The 13,777-nt window shown below is 37.2% G+C and overlaps 3 protein-coding genes and 1 pseudogene across 3 annotated transcripts; 1 reads left to right on the top strand and 3 right to left on the bottom strand.

Moving 5' to 3' along the window:
• Positions 1 to 452: 452 nt before the first annotated feature.
• Positions 453 to 2,401, bottom strand: LOC108196208 (exopolygalacturonase). Its single transcript, XM_017363388.2, has 6 exons — positions 2,147 to 2,401; positions 1,767 to 2,054; positions 1,401 to 1,690; positions 1,088 to 1,313; positions 705 to 1,009; positions 453 to 584 (listed from the first exon to the last, which is right to left on the bottom strand). The coding sequence occupies exons 1-6, from the start codon at positions 2,399 to 2,401 to the stop codon at positions 572 to 574; spliced, it is 1,377 nt and encodes a 458-aa protein (XP_017218877.1). The 3' UTR covers positions 453 to 571.
• A 229-nt stretch (positions 2,402 to 2,630) lies between these two features.
• On the bottom strand, positions 2,631 to 4,150 carry LOC108196209 (protein SRG1-like; annotated as a pseudogene).
• A 1,670-nt stretch (positions 4,151 to 5,820) lies between these two features.
• LOC108196871 (WEB family protein At2g17940) lies at positions 5,821 to 6,822 on the top strand. Its single transcript, XM_017364348.2, has one exon. The coding sequence runs from the start codon at positions 5,950 to 5,952 to the stop codon at positions 6,637 to 6,639; it is 690 nt and encodes a 229-aa protein (XP_017219837.1). The 5' UTR covers positions 5,821 to 5,949; the 3' UTR covers positions 6,640 to 6,822.
• Positions 6,823 to 7,172: 350 nt separating this feature from the next.
• LOC108196870 (ATP phosphoribosyltransferase 2, chloroplastic) lies at positions 7,173 to 13,009 on the bottom strand. The gene is made up of 11 exons (XM_017364347.2): positions 12,629 to 13,009; positions 12,471 to 12,530; positions 11,608 to 11,721; positions 10,566 to 10,631; positions 10,357 to 10,464; positions 10,155 to 10,238; positions 9,026 to 9,127; positions 8,802 to 8,915; positions 8,640 to 8,720; positions 8,186 to 8,305; positions 7,173 to 7,597 (listed from the first exon to the last, which is right to left on the bottom strand). Exons 1-11 carry the CDS (start codon positions 12,848 to 12,850, stop codon positions 7,502 to 7,504), a joined length of 1,167 nt encoding a protein of 388 aa, XP_017219836.1. The 5' UTR covers positions 12,851 to 13,009; the 3' UTR covers positions 7,173 to 7,501.
• Between the last annotated feature and the right edge of the window lie 768 nt (positions 13,010 to 13,777).

The raw sequence follows: 13,777 nt of genomic DNA, 5'->3' as shown, positions 1-13,777 counted from the left end.
GAAGCAAGAGCAAGGGTGGTCGGGAGGTCGGTCGTTCAGTTTCGTATACAATCAATGGATTTTGGAATAGGAGTGGATGATATGGATCAGCAAGAATGTGGAAACACACCGCTGGCTTCATTGTGCAGGAGCGGCTTCCTGGTATGTTTGATAATGAGTTGGCAGAGTTCCTCGATCATAATAGTTACTATATTGTTCGTTCTTACTTGATATAACTGGTTTTTCTCTCTGCTAGTTTTACGTCGTAAGTGCAGAGAAAACAAATCAACTCATGCCCGACTTGCAATTATAGAATTCAATAAACATATGACTAATGGTCGCAAACCAACTAAAATTAACACTAGAATCTTCGATCCTTGTAGGTATAATGATTTTTGTGGATCCGTATTACATCTCATGTAAAACCATGATCGTATATGTGATCATTTACAAAACATAATTCTGAAAAAAAGGTCTCTCTGTTATTGATATGTCCGCTTCGACCCTTGTAGGTATTGGTATGTCCGTTTTCTGTCCTGCTTGCATATGACTTGTATTATTAGTGCTCAGCTCGTAATTTGTCTTCACCGCTCTATTTTGGTTTCCTGTCATGGAAGAATCATATTTAAATAACTCGGACAATAGCATATAACCTCTGATATTTTGAAATTCTGGTTCCGTCACTGTTTCTAGTTCTAGTTATGATAAAGATATATGTGACTTACGATCCTCCTGATGCTGCTGCTCCTCCTGATGCTGCTGCTCCCCCTGCTGCTGCTGCGCCGCCTGCTCCTCCTGTTGCTCCGCACATTGGAATGGTGGATCCGGTAATTGTTGCTTTAGCGTTTTCGCAATTTGTTGAGAGTTCTTTGGAGAGACTGTTATTCCCGGTGTAGGTTAATGAAATGCCTTCCAAAGTAATTCCCTCACACGGGGCAGCGCTACTGCAGTTCAAAGAAACTGCCATATTCGACATTGAGTTGCCCTTGATATTTCTAAAAGTAACTCCGGTAATCTTCACTTTGGAAACCTGTTAAATTTGATCTAATTAGTATATAGCAATACAAATTGTAAGCTAAATAATCTGGAATGAATTCTGTGTAGGTACCCCTCCTGCTGCTGTGAACCCCGAATTGTAATGCTGATCTATGACGACGGGATTAAATGAATCTTTGATGGTGATGTCTGAGAATGTAATGTTGGACACTGCTATTGCTGGCGAGTTGTGGAACGTTTTGATCCGTGCACCGTTTGAGGTGCCAATGAATGTAACGTTAGAGATATCGACGTTTCTGACATCTTTCTCGTCTGGATATCTACCAATACTACCGATACTGCAACATCACATCGGAAAAGAGTTAAGAAAAGAAGAGAAGAGAAAAGAGTGTGTACATTGTGATGATCATTGATCCATCAATCACCTGACACCGTGTCCAGGACCGCACTGGATATTTTTGACGGTCACGTCAACAGAGGCATCGCCAATTGAAATGCAGTCATCGCCTACGGCTATGTTGCAGTCAGTTATGCACACATTTTTGGATCGAGCAAGATGAATACCGTCGGTGTTTAAGGTTTCCCCCCCGCACGTTATGCTCAAGCCGTGAGCCTTGAAATTATCAGATTGAACTACCTTGAGATTGAATCCTTTGGCATTTACAAATTTGATTCCTTCGATGCTAGAGTCAGGACACTGCATCAGCTCCATAGACTGCACGCAGACACAGAGTTAGATCAGTTGGCATCGACGTATGTTAAGTTAAAAATAAGTAGCAGCTTCCGCTTACATCTGGAAGATTTTTGTCAGTTTGTTTTCGAGTCTTCTGTAATGCTACGCCATTGCCATCAATAGTACCTCCGCCCGTAAGAGTAACACTAACTGAATACAAACTGATATGCCTCATCTCGGGAAAGGACGTGGCGTCTGGTTTGGCCTTCAATGTACCCAGAAGCTCGATCGTTATAGGTTTCGGACATGGCCCTTTGAAGTTAAGCGCTCCGTGCAACCATATGCCTGTTGGTATGGTAAGTTTTTGTCCACCAGCGCAAGCATCATCCCAAGCCTTTTGTATAACCTGACAAACAAATCCAACTCTGAAGGTTTTACACTTTCTGTGTCCTAAATTTCACAAATCAATTTATATGTAACCAAAACTCGACGACTCACAGCAGTCATATCAGATGCTCCGTCTCCCTTGGCACCGGGACAGTTTCCCACATTAATACCAGCACCGCCACCAGGTGCTGCACCCCCAGCTGCTGCACCGCCAGCAGGTGCTGCTGTTGCTCCTGAAAGGCCACGACGATCATATTTTATATGAGTATGCGCGTCAAGGCCAAGGCGCTCAGCAACATTATCAGCATTTGCCACACCGGAGATCACCAAAACTATACCGAATATAACAACTAACGTGGAAGACATTGTAAAAAAAAAAAAAAAAAAAACTTCAATAGGATACTTTCCTCAGCTCTACTTCCTTATATAGAAGGTAATGTGGTCTCGGTATCTAAAATTAGTAAACCTCTATTTACACGTACAAGCACTGATTATTAACCTGTCAACTGTTCCCAGTGTTTCTCCTGCAAACTGGGACTTGGTCTGAAAAACATAAAATTATCGAATTTAACGGGACTCTTTTGCCCGGTCAGTGTGCTCACAACAGTAAAGTGAAATTTAATGACCAGGAATTATTCTCATTTTAATTTTAATACATAAACAAAGCATCACTAATTGATGAAATGAATATAACCTCAACTACACAACCTTGGCATACAGAATGGCTTCTTTACCAACTGTTGGACTGATTTTGTAATAGTGCTTCACATACTCCCTCACATTCACCTTCTTGTACATTCCTTCGCCTGAATTCTCACCTCGCATTGGCTCGATCTCAGCATCTGGTGGCGGATTATAAAAAACCGCCACTGAAAACCTCTCATAGTTTGTACTAGTCGTGGCACGATGCCATGAGCTAGTAACCTTCCCATTGCTCATAATTTCCATCAAATCTCCAATGTTCACCAGAAGCATATCCTGAGGCCAGATTGGGGATAACCATTTGTTATCTTTAAGCACTTGGAGCCCGTCATTGGCTCCGAACTGGATCAAGAGTGTCAGGCCACTGGCATCAGAATGTGGAGTTATGCCGATGGCTAGGTCGGGTCTAGGATGGATAGTAGTTTGTCCTGATTTTGAGCTCGCTTCTTTTCGGCTCAAACTGCTGTAAGAAAGCATTTTTATCCAATGACAGAGCCTCTGCCATGGCTTGGAGTAAATCACTGAAAATAACTTGAGTTTCCTCAGCGTATTTCACCATCACTTCCCTGCAAGAGAAGATCCGGCATGTGATCATGTACTCATATTAATTCAAAAAAATAGTTTCCTTTTCGGATTAAAAGGAAGTAATCCCGACATTCTCAACAACAAGATCTAAAACAGTATGGTTCCGCCTGATCAAAACTTAAGGGTAAACATTTCCGCGTCTGTTTCAAATATATCAAATTAGTCACTAATTTTAAAATTGATTTAACTTGGTTATCGTATCAACTTAGTCATCGAAAAGCTGGAAATTTCATATCAATTCAGAAACTGACAGATAATTAACTAATTATTCAAAAACTTAAGTCATAAATAAATTGACCTGAAGTTGTGTGGTTTCTTAGGCCATACACGAAGATTCTCATCGTCAACCGGAGACGCAACCATAGTCATCCGATCAATCCAATCCAACGGCTGATTTTCAGACCTCACAAAATTCCTTCCATACCCCATATTATCCACACTCATAAACGATCCCACACTTTTCTTCTTTTCTTCAAACGACAATCCAAAAAATCCCATGACAACATCCTTAACACTGTCCAAAACCGAATCATGCACCCCATGGTTCGCAACCAAAAACATTCCCCACTCTTTAGCTGCACCAGCCAGCTTCGCTAGCTCACGGTATCGACTCGAATCCGACTCGACTCGCAATTTGAGGAGGTCTATGGTGGGAACCTCGACTTGGGTGGTGGCAGAGAGAGTTTGTGGCGAAGTTATGAACCTTTGTGGCAAGTTGGTGATTCCTTTACGTGCTAGCTCTTGAACTACAGGGATTTTGGTGGTTTGTAGTACACCGTTTTGGTCGGTGTATTGAGCTTCATGGAAGTGATCTCCGTGATTCTCCATATGTTGTAGTGTGATCTGTCTGGAGATTATGAAAGAATCATACAACTTCTTTTGTCTTGGATCTTTGTTCGCGTTGAAAAGGAATTATTATGGACCCGGCTATTTTTTGTTTTTCAGAAACATTTAAGTGGATTCAAGGACGGTAGATAATTTTAGAAGTACTTCAAGTGAAATGTAATTAATTTCTGTGTATACAATATTTATAATTTAGTCGCTATAATAATTATAAATGTATTATTTTTGAAAGTTATGTTATAGATTATTATAAAATTAAGTTTCAAAATAAAAGTAAGTCAAAAAAATGTTAAAAGTTTTAACTTTCGAATTCTAGCAAGTTAGAAATTGACTTAAAATGATGGTGCCTCTTTTCTCATTTTTCAGAAACAAGTCAGAATAATATATGTAAATATGTATATTTTTTTAAAATAAGTGATACAATTCTGCAAGTAAGAAATGTTAAACACATATTGAACAAATTATACTTGTGAATTTTTTTTCTAACGTAAGGACTTATCAAAAATGGTCAGCCAAACATGCCTAATATTTTATCATAAATAATACGAATAAGTTGATTCCAATATTTAGAAGTCGTTTTTTTTAAACCTAGTCAAAATCAATTAAACATTATATATTTGTTTCACCATATATTACTACTATTCCAATGTCAAAATCTTGTAAAAAATAAATTAACATTTGATTAAAGTAATAGAAATCAAATTATTGTGATTACCCCTTCAATAATAAGAACAAGCGGTATTTTCACACGTATTTTTAGAAGATTTGATCACATATCTAAAATTATTTTTTTAAAAAAAATAATTTTAAATTTATGTTATATTTTTATTTAGAAAAATAAAAATTTTGAAATATCAATTTACATGTGTGATCAAACTCCTAAAAAATATGTGTAAAAAATCCAATGAATTATATATAATAGATTAGAGGGAGTTTTGTACTATTTCTGATATGCGTACTGCTATAATCCATTTATGCTATCCTGCTAAAATTAAATAGTAGTGCCATGTATAGTTACAAGTAATATAAAATTTGTACATAATAAATATGGTGGAATGTTTTAATCGAGCTGATTAATGTGAATACATGAGTGATTTCAATTAAAATCCATACAAAATTGTATACGTGACATTTTTCAAAAATAAATAATATGCAAAAAGGGAGAGTTGGTGATACGACGGAAGCCGAATGCCTACCACCGAACACTCCAGGTGAAAAAATGCTGATCGATCATCTACTCATCTCTCGTGTTATTTCAATAATTTGCTTTGATGCCATGAACAAGTCCAAAACAGTACTCAACCAAAAGACCCAACATACAAGTTTTCTTCTCCACACTAACCGATCTATTTTGGCTAATATGATGTGTGATAATTCCCGCTACGAGACTCTAGGTCAATTTTCCCACCACTTCTACACAAATCTGTTTAGGTGCTCTTAACAACTTCTGGTGCATGTGAGACCCACACCTCCTTGCACTTCACTTTCACATTCACTTCCGGTAATTAACCAAGTTAATTAAGCTTATCATCAAGTGTCAACTTTTACTTGTTTCTTGGACAAAAGTAGTTGCGCTATCCTCTTCTTTACATGGCCTCGCCGATTCTTTAAATCTCATATACCATATATCTCACCAACCTACAGATTATGTATATAATTCTCTTTTTTTATTTGTCACCCTCTCTAACTTTTGAAGTACAAGCAAAGATAACTAGAGCTGTTGCTCCCTACTTATCCATCATCATCGTCATAATCATTCTTCTGAAATCAATACTTTCGCAACCATGCAGACACCATCCACAGATTACCACTCCAATGTCGATACGTCGCGGCCATTTTCCTCTGTGAAAGAAGCTGTGGCCGTGTTTGGAGAACGCTTTCTCACCCCTGCAGTCTACTCTCCCAAGCCCTTCTCTTTTCCCAAACAAGAAAGCTCCAATTCCTCTTCATGGAATTTCTTCACGCCAACCCCTTCGCCTACTTACTCTCATGCATCGAAACAGACCGCGTGGAAAGATAGAGATTCGGAGGCTACACTGGCGGAGACCATAAAGAAACTCGAGAGTGAGCTGGAAGAGACCAAGGAAGAAGTGAAGTTGTTGAAAGAAAGGGAGACGGAGAATGAGGTGGCTCTGGCTTCGTTGAATGCAGAGCTTCACAAGAACATGTCAAAGATTGCGCAGGCTGAGGCGATGGCGGCTCGGAAGGCTGCAGAGTCTGGGGGAGAGGGTGAGGGTCAGAGCAGGAGGGATGGGATTGTGAAGATGGGGAGTTCGCCAAGTTTGAGTCAGATACTTAGTTTCTCTCAGGAAGAGAAAGAGGAGTTATTTGGAGGGAGAAAGAAAGAGAGGAAGAGTATGAGGAAAAAGAAGCCTATTATTCCTCTTGTGGGAGACTTGTTTTGGAGGAAGAAAGGGTCATCGACTAGTGTTCTTAATCCTATTTACTCATCTCCGAGTGTTCACTGGAATTAAGGGTCTAGAATCAAGCAGCAGCAACAGCAGCTGATTTGATGATCAAGAGGGGCTCCACAAATGTTTTTAGTTTCGTGTGATTTATGATGGTGGTGTATATTGTGTCAAGAATTTGTGTTTTCTTCAGTGATAAATCTGTTTCAAAAGTTTAGCTATCAAAGTTATCTATAACGTCCTCAGGAATGCAAAAGAAAATTAAAAATTAAAAATCAGAAACTGTAAAAAAAAAAAAACTTAAAAACCATGTATTCTAATACTCGTTTTTACATGGATTGATTTGCTTTCTTGGTTGCTTAGATCATTTTTTTGTGAAGTGCTAGCAGCAGATTTGCCTTTCATTTTAAGAACTCTTTTGCTGCATTTTCTAAGGGACGTCGGAAACACTATTCTACTATCATTACTCCACTAAATAAACTAGGGGACCCAGATACCTACCCGAGAGGCCGTTCTAAGATCACTTCCAGCCCCAGGGTTTGCCAAAAGTTCTAAGATCATTCGACCCCAGCCTGTCCGGGAAAGCACGAGACCAACCCTACACAAAACCCCATGGGCATATATTTATGTCACAGATACAACTAAAAGAAATGTTTAACACATTTTAGCATCTTATCTTCTTAAGAAGCTACTGATATTATTATGCCTCACACAAACAAATGTTTAAAGAGGAAAATACAGAAAGAAATTGATTCCAAGGAAACACTTTGAATTTGAAGCAATACAACATACTCTACAGCAGAAGATACATATCTAAAACTATGAAGTACCAAAATTTCAAACTCTTTGATCTCTTACTGAGAAGCCTCAATTTCCAGTCTCCTGTCCCCAAACATTTCTACTAGATAAACCGCGAAACATCAAATCGCTAAAGCCCCAGCTTCAAAAGAAGTTCACGCCACCTTGGAGTTTCTTCATCAAAAATGTAGGTCAAGGGAGAAACAAGGACCCCGCTGCCTCCAATCTGTACATCACAATAATGTCACCAGAACTATTTGAAAAACAAAGCCGAAATTCCTATAACATAACTTAGTGCACAGCATTGAAGCTACTGAAACAAAATTGCCATTATCTTCAAAGAGGAGATCTAGACCACAAACTGTTATTTTATCATAAAATATTCGTCTTGGAGAAACAAGAAAATACGAAGACCTGTCATCACTAAAAGATGAAGTCTGTCTTACAATTCTAAAAGTAAAACACACTGTAAACTAATTACGAGTCACTCGTGATTAATATTTTCAGCATATGATTGCTTGTTATGCGTTCTTACTTCTTATATAATGCAGTAGAAGTCTATCTCTGAAAATCAATTCAAGCTTTGAGAAAGTGCCTTAATACAACTTTCTGAAGATAAAAAAAATTAATAACCAGTTAAATTTGAAAAACAATGCCTTTTTTAACAAGTTGGGGCTTTCTAAACATAAAACCCTTTTTGCTAGATAGCTTGAACATTAAAAAAACACTTGAAAGGAGGGAAGAGGATAATAGTCACTATAACAGCATTAAATAATAACCAGTTCAATTAATTTAAAGGAGAAGATAAACTTACAGCTCGCAGCTGCTGAACAGATTTGTAAAGAGATTTTTTGGGTACACAAATGACTATAGCATAGTACTCAGCAGTTGTCTTCCCATCACGTTTGCAGAAAACTGGACTTACAGTGGGCCCCTGCATACAAGAACATGAGAGGAAAGAAACAGGTTCAATATACGGAGAGGATTAAACATGAAAAACGTCAAAGAAGATTTTATAAACGACAGGAATAATGAATTTAGCCAGTACTTCAATACTGCTGTTAAACATAATTTAGTGTCAAGGTGAAAATCTTTGTATCCTTTAAATTTCAATGTCAACAATTTTCTATTCCCAGCAGATAGGGATATAGAACTTTTAAGATTCCATTCAAATTTATGGGACGATTTAATCACGAATTGCCACGAACAAAATACGCATTCTCAGACTATATTATGTTTATTAATTGAAATTGGGAAACAATATTCACCTGCAATCCAGACAACGATGGTTGGCTCAATACTCGTTCAGCTACTTCCTCTGCGCTGCTTCCTCTCATGTTGGCAACTACCTGCCAGGAAGAACTAATAAGCCAGTGACTGCAAAAAAATACGGTGATAACGTTGTAACAAACTAAGCAAATTAAACGCACCGTAAATTGACCAGCTGCTCTTAAATGTGCCTCGAATCTCTCAAGGATTTCATGTATCGTGTCCAGCACCCCTTGACGCTGGATCAAAGACTTCTTACTGGCAACAAGAACAGCCTGAAATATGTATATCCAATGTCGAAAACAATAAGCTGTACCGAACTTGCTCTAAATACTTCTAATAACAATTGAAAAGATGTTGAAGTTTCATGAACTATAGAATCCACCTGACTTTCTAAAACAACTCCGCCTTCAATTTCTTTCAAATTGTTCTCTCTCAAAGTAGTTCCGCTACTAACAAGGTCTACAATTGCATCAGCTGTACCCATCTAAGTTGTAAAAAATCAGAAAAAAACTTCATCATATATCTTACAATTTACTAACCAGAAACATGCCTGAAATTTAATAACAAACAAATTTGGACCAGCCCTCTAAATAATTGGAAAAGAATCAATAAAGGTGGCTCTACTGAACTTGGGTAAATCTAAAATTCTTAAAATCTTCGCAAAAAATTACAGAATATATCATAAGAGTTATAGATTCAATTATAGTATATGTATTGCAATTTGATTGAGAAGCTGGCAAATCCATTCCAAATATCCAGGATGAAAATTATTAACTGACCCAGACAATTTTTACTAATCCTTGAGGTTTAGCCAAGTTCTGTAGGGTCCTTGTTCATAATTCTTATAGTAAACTAAAGTGGTAATATTATTGTTGTTACTGTGCTATTAGTTGTCCTTGGTTTTTGGCACATAATGCTGTAGGGCGTGGACCATTAGTGCAATTCTTATTCACCTGATTTTTTGCATAAAAAGTGAATGAATTGACAGACTGAACTTGGATTGATTTTTACCATTTTAACTGAAGCAGATTAAAGTATAAGATTATTGAAAGAAAAAAGAAGGAAATATTAGAAAAAGGAATTTTTCATAAAACAAGGTTTAGGCCCCTAGCTGAAGCTAGACTACAGGAGACTCAGATAAGTTTTTCCACTTTATGTAATTAATAACCCCACAAAAGTATTGAGAAATTAAACGAGAGAGACTCAGATAAGTTTTTCATTTTTCCACTTTATGTAATCACTAACCCAGAGTATTGAGAACTGAACACCGGGGGGGGGGGGGGGGGGGGGGGGGGGGGGGGGGGGGGGGGGGGGGGGGGGGATAAGAAAATTCTGGAAAGCTTAATTTGACTTCTTGTTTCACACTTTTTATCTCACCACAGTTGGGTTTTGTCCCCTTCATCACAAGTCTACCACTACAGCACTCACCTAAAACCTATGATAATGTGCTTAATAGATACATTAGGTGAGGGATGGAATAATGATCCCAACATTAAAGAGTTTATTCTTACCGCAGGAGCTGCCTCCAAAGCTCCATCAGCAGTTGAAAATGTAACGTGACACAGTCCATTTTCTTTCATGAATTTTGGACCCAGCTGTTAAAGAACAAAGTTATAACACAATTCCACTTAAGAGTGTCTCTACAACCATAATAAACTGTTGAATAAATTATTTTTACAAGTGTGCTTTAAGGAAAATAATGTGGGGTCATACATAAGTGAAGCCAGTTGCAACTCGTAGGGGTCTGTCAGCAGTCCAAAGCGGCATCTGTGCTAGATCCCTCAGTGAATTAATATTTTCAAAAATCCCATATTGGGGTATCTGACACATGATTTACAAGTAATGAATTTACAAATATAATAACAGAATATGATAATCAGAGCACTCCAATTAGTAAGCAAAAGTTAGAAAGAAGGACATACTGCTAGTGACAAATGACAATCTCCGTATCCAAGTGCTTCATGAACAATAATAAGATCTTCATTTCCCTGCCAAATGCAATTTAAATAGTCAAATAAAAAAAAAAGCCTTTATGTTGACACATCGCATGTTTACCTAAACAAAAGATAGGAATCAAGCTAACTATATGATTGCCTAAAGTGAGTACAAGCAAAAGGAAGCTCCAAACCACCCACTGTTAATAAATTGAAAGCAGAAGAGGGGCAGATATGTGCAAGTCATGTTATCAGTAAAAAACTCCTTATAGACTGCATTATGAAACATGAAGGTGAAAATTTAAGCATAGCTCCACAAAGAATCACTTTCTGGTTCCCTTCATAAATGTTGATCCCTAGAGGAGTGTACATGCCACTGCACCAGAACACAAATTTGTCTGGCAATCATACATGTTAAAGGATAATTTTTAAATATATACCAGCATTAACGTAAGAGAAATCCAAATTAGCAGCGCAATACGCTGTTCCCTTATGTTTGGACAAGTAATTTTGTATAAAGTCTCTACATCGGATACTGTGTTCCCCTGGGAAAGGGTGGGTGTTCTATTCTAAAAACTGTTTGGGATATTAACCTGATTTACACATGCCAACATCCAGTAAGAAAAAAAAAAGTATTACCAAATTTTGAATCATTGAAGGAAAAGATATAAAGTTTAACATAATTTGAAGTTAAATTACCATAACAGAATTTAATCTTATCACATGAAATATGACATAACAGAGACACGTTACAATTTTTACATTGAACTTAAATCAAGCCTCCTCATGATATTTTCTTACGATGTAACATAGACAGATACATAAATTATACAGTAGCTTATATAATTAAAAGTTTAGTACTAAATTTCGAAAACTAGTGACAGCTCCCTCCCACAGTGGTCCTATTCCTACTGTGGCTGCGCCATTGCATACAAAACATTGTTTCTCACATTTTATTCCACTGTCCACATGACCAAAACAAATTTTCCTCAAGATCAAGAATTACATTACAGCACAGCTTAGTTCATACCTGTCCAAATTCGCTAACAGTATCAAGACCCACTATACCAATGTCCAAATCTCCTGACACCAATTTACGAACAACATCTTTTGGTCGTTGAAACCAGACTTCCAAGTTTTCAATCTGCAAAAGAAAGTAAAGTCATGCAAAGTGTTAAACAAAGTAAAGAAACATAGTTCACAATTACACCAGGTATAAAACAGACATTTGCAGTTGTAAATCGTATGATAAATATGAGTTTAAGATCTTAATTTTTTATGATAAATACGAGTCTATGATTTTTGCAAAGAAAGATGAGTAACTGTGAAGATGGACGCGACTACAGTACATAACATGAAACATCAAAATGAAAAACTAAAAGATTTCAAAAGCATGGACTCTACTACAACAAACAATAAGCAAAACTGTCATCTCCTTCGAATGCAGGTAAGAGTTTGCTAGTTATATAAATCATGCACATCCACAAACCTTTGTTATGCATGACACTCATTGTATCCTCGATTCCATTCCACAGATTAAACTAGATATTAACACCACATATTTACAAATACATACGAGTTCCTTTATCCTGTGCCTACTCATTCTTCACAAATCACATTTTGCACTAATAAATGTATTCTCCTCTCAGTTATCCATCTCTTCCACCTCTATTTCCCATCACATATCCTCATCCTAATTCCACCTCATTCAAAATCATCCAATAAATCGCAAAGTTAGCTCATGTTAAAACGAGATTTTATGAATAAAACAAGAAGCGCACAAACCAAGTAAGTCAAACCCAAACAAATCATTAAAAGCATTTAAGAAAGTTCAATAATAACAGTCCAAATAACAAATGTGTTGGACTATATCAAAATTTTAGGAGCACAGACCTGCGGAATTTCGGCAACATACTGGCGAGGATTAACCTGTTTCACTGATAATTGACAATCCTAAATCCCCACACAACAAACAAAATAATACAGATTAATAATACAAATGATTATAAATGAATAATATAAGTCAAAGTGAAATGAAAGTGGGTAGGTACTTTGAGAAGCTCGAGAGTATCAGTAGCCATTCTCCCTTTACTAGGCAAGCCTAGACGTATATTGTTCCTCTTCGTCGCGATATCTTCGGAGCTGACATTAACGACGGCGGACGGAGAAGCGATAGAGCAGCGGAAAACGGCGAATCGAGTCGGAAAAGAAGGCGGCGGCAGCGAATTGAATGGAGATGAGCGCAATTGAGGAAATGATTGAATCAGAGCCATCTTATACCTACTTTCTCCGTATGTATAACAACGATAAGAGATGAAAGCTATGCGGAGAGACAGAGAGAGGGAGAGAGAGAGAGAGACGGAGAGAGTGTATAAGCAGGTGAGAAGATACTACTGTATGTGGAATCGGTTATATGCTGGGTTTCTTTTTCTACGCTGCCACGTCATTTTTGGATTTACATGTAGGGATGGCAACGGGTCGGGTCGGGTCGGGTTTCTTGAGATCCAGACCCGATCCATTATATTTCGGGTCGGTTCGGGTCCGGGTCCGGGTCTGGAAAATGAAGATCCAGATCCGATCCATCGGGTTTTTTCGGGTTTCGGTTCGGGTCCGGGTCTAATTCGGGTCTTAAAAAAAAATTATAAATCTATAAAAAAATTGTGATGATTGATTTTTTTAAATTTAGGAATATAAAAAAGGTTTTTACAAGTATCGTTTAGTATAATAAACACGTGAAACATGTAACTTAATTGTATACAATCATTCAACTTATCATTTATATTTTATATTTTTATTATATTTACATTTTTGAATGCACAATAATTGAGAAAAATATTAATGAAATGAATATAAATTCTATATTGGGCATATAAAATTAAGTAAAATGTTAATATTCATATATACCTTATAATTCATAGTATTTCAATATATATACTTTACATTAAACATAATATATATACATACATATATATATATATATATATATATATATAATATTTGCATCGGGTTTTTATCGGGTTTCGGGTTCGGATCGGGTTTAAATCGGGTTTCGGGTTTCGGGTCGGGTCTCGGTTCGGAATACCTGAGATCCAGATCCAGATCCAAACTCTTTCGGGTCTAAAAATAAGACCCAGATCCAGATCCAGATCCAAAAAAATCGGGTTCGGGTAGACCCAATCGGGTCGGAACGGGTCGGGTAT

Source organism: Daucus carota, chromosome 7 (assembly GCF_001625215.2).
Source record: "Daucus carota subsp. sativus chromosome 7, DH1 v3.0, whole genome shotgun sequence".
Classification (NCBI taxonomy): Eukaryota; Viridiplantae; Streptophyta; class Magnoliopsida; order Apiales; family Apiaceae; genus Daucus; species Daucus carota.
The sequence above is the reverse complement of the archived record's forward strand: the minus strand, read 5'-3'. Positions and strand labels throughout refer to the sequence as shown.

Bases quoted from the DNA above. Each gene is read 5' to 3' on its own strand.
- LOC108196208 (XM_017363388.2), bottom strand. From the start codon at position 2,401: ATGTCTTCCACGTTAGTTGTTATATTCGGTATAGTTTTGGTGATCTCC. The intron at 2,055-2,146 runs GTGAGTCGTCGA...TTTGTTTGTCAG, and splicing joins GAGCATCTGATATGACTGCT to GTTATACAAAAGGCTTGGGA. The intron at 1,314-1,400 runs GTGATTGATGGA...GTGATGTTGCAG, and splicing joins GGTCCTGGACACGGTGTCAG to TATCGGTAGTATTGGTAGAT.
- LOC108196871 (XM_017364348.2), top strand. From the start codon at position 5,950: ATGCAGACACCATCCACAGATTACCACTCCAATGTCGATACGTCGCGG.
- LOC108196870 (XM_017364347.2), bottom strand. From the start codon at position 12,850: ATGGCTCTGATTCAATCATTTCCTCAATTGCGCTCATCTCCATTCAAT. The intron at 12,531-12,628 runs GTACCTACCCAC...GTGGGGATTTAG, and splicing joins ATACTCTCGAGCTTCTCAAA to GATTGTCAATTATCAGTGAA. The intron at 9,128-10,154 runs GTAAGAATAAAC...TTTACAACTTAG, and splicing joins CTTTGGAGGCAGCTCCTGCG to ATGGGTACAGCTGATGCAAT.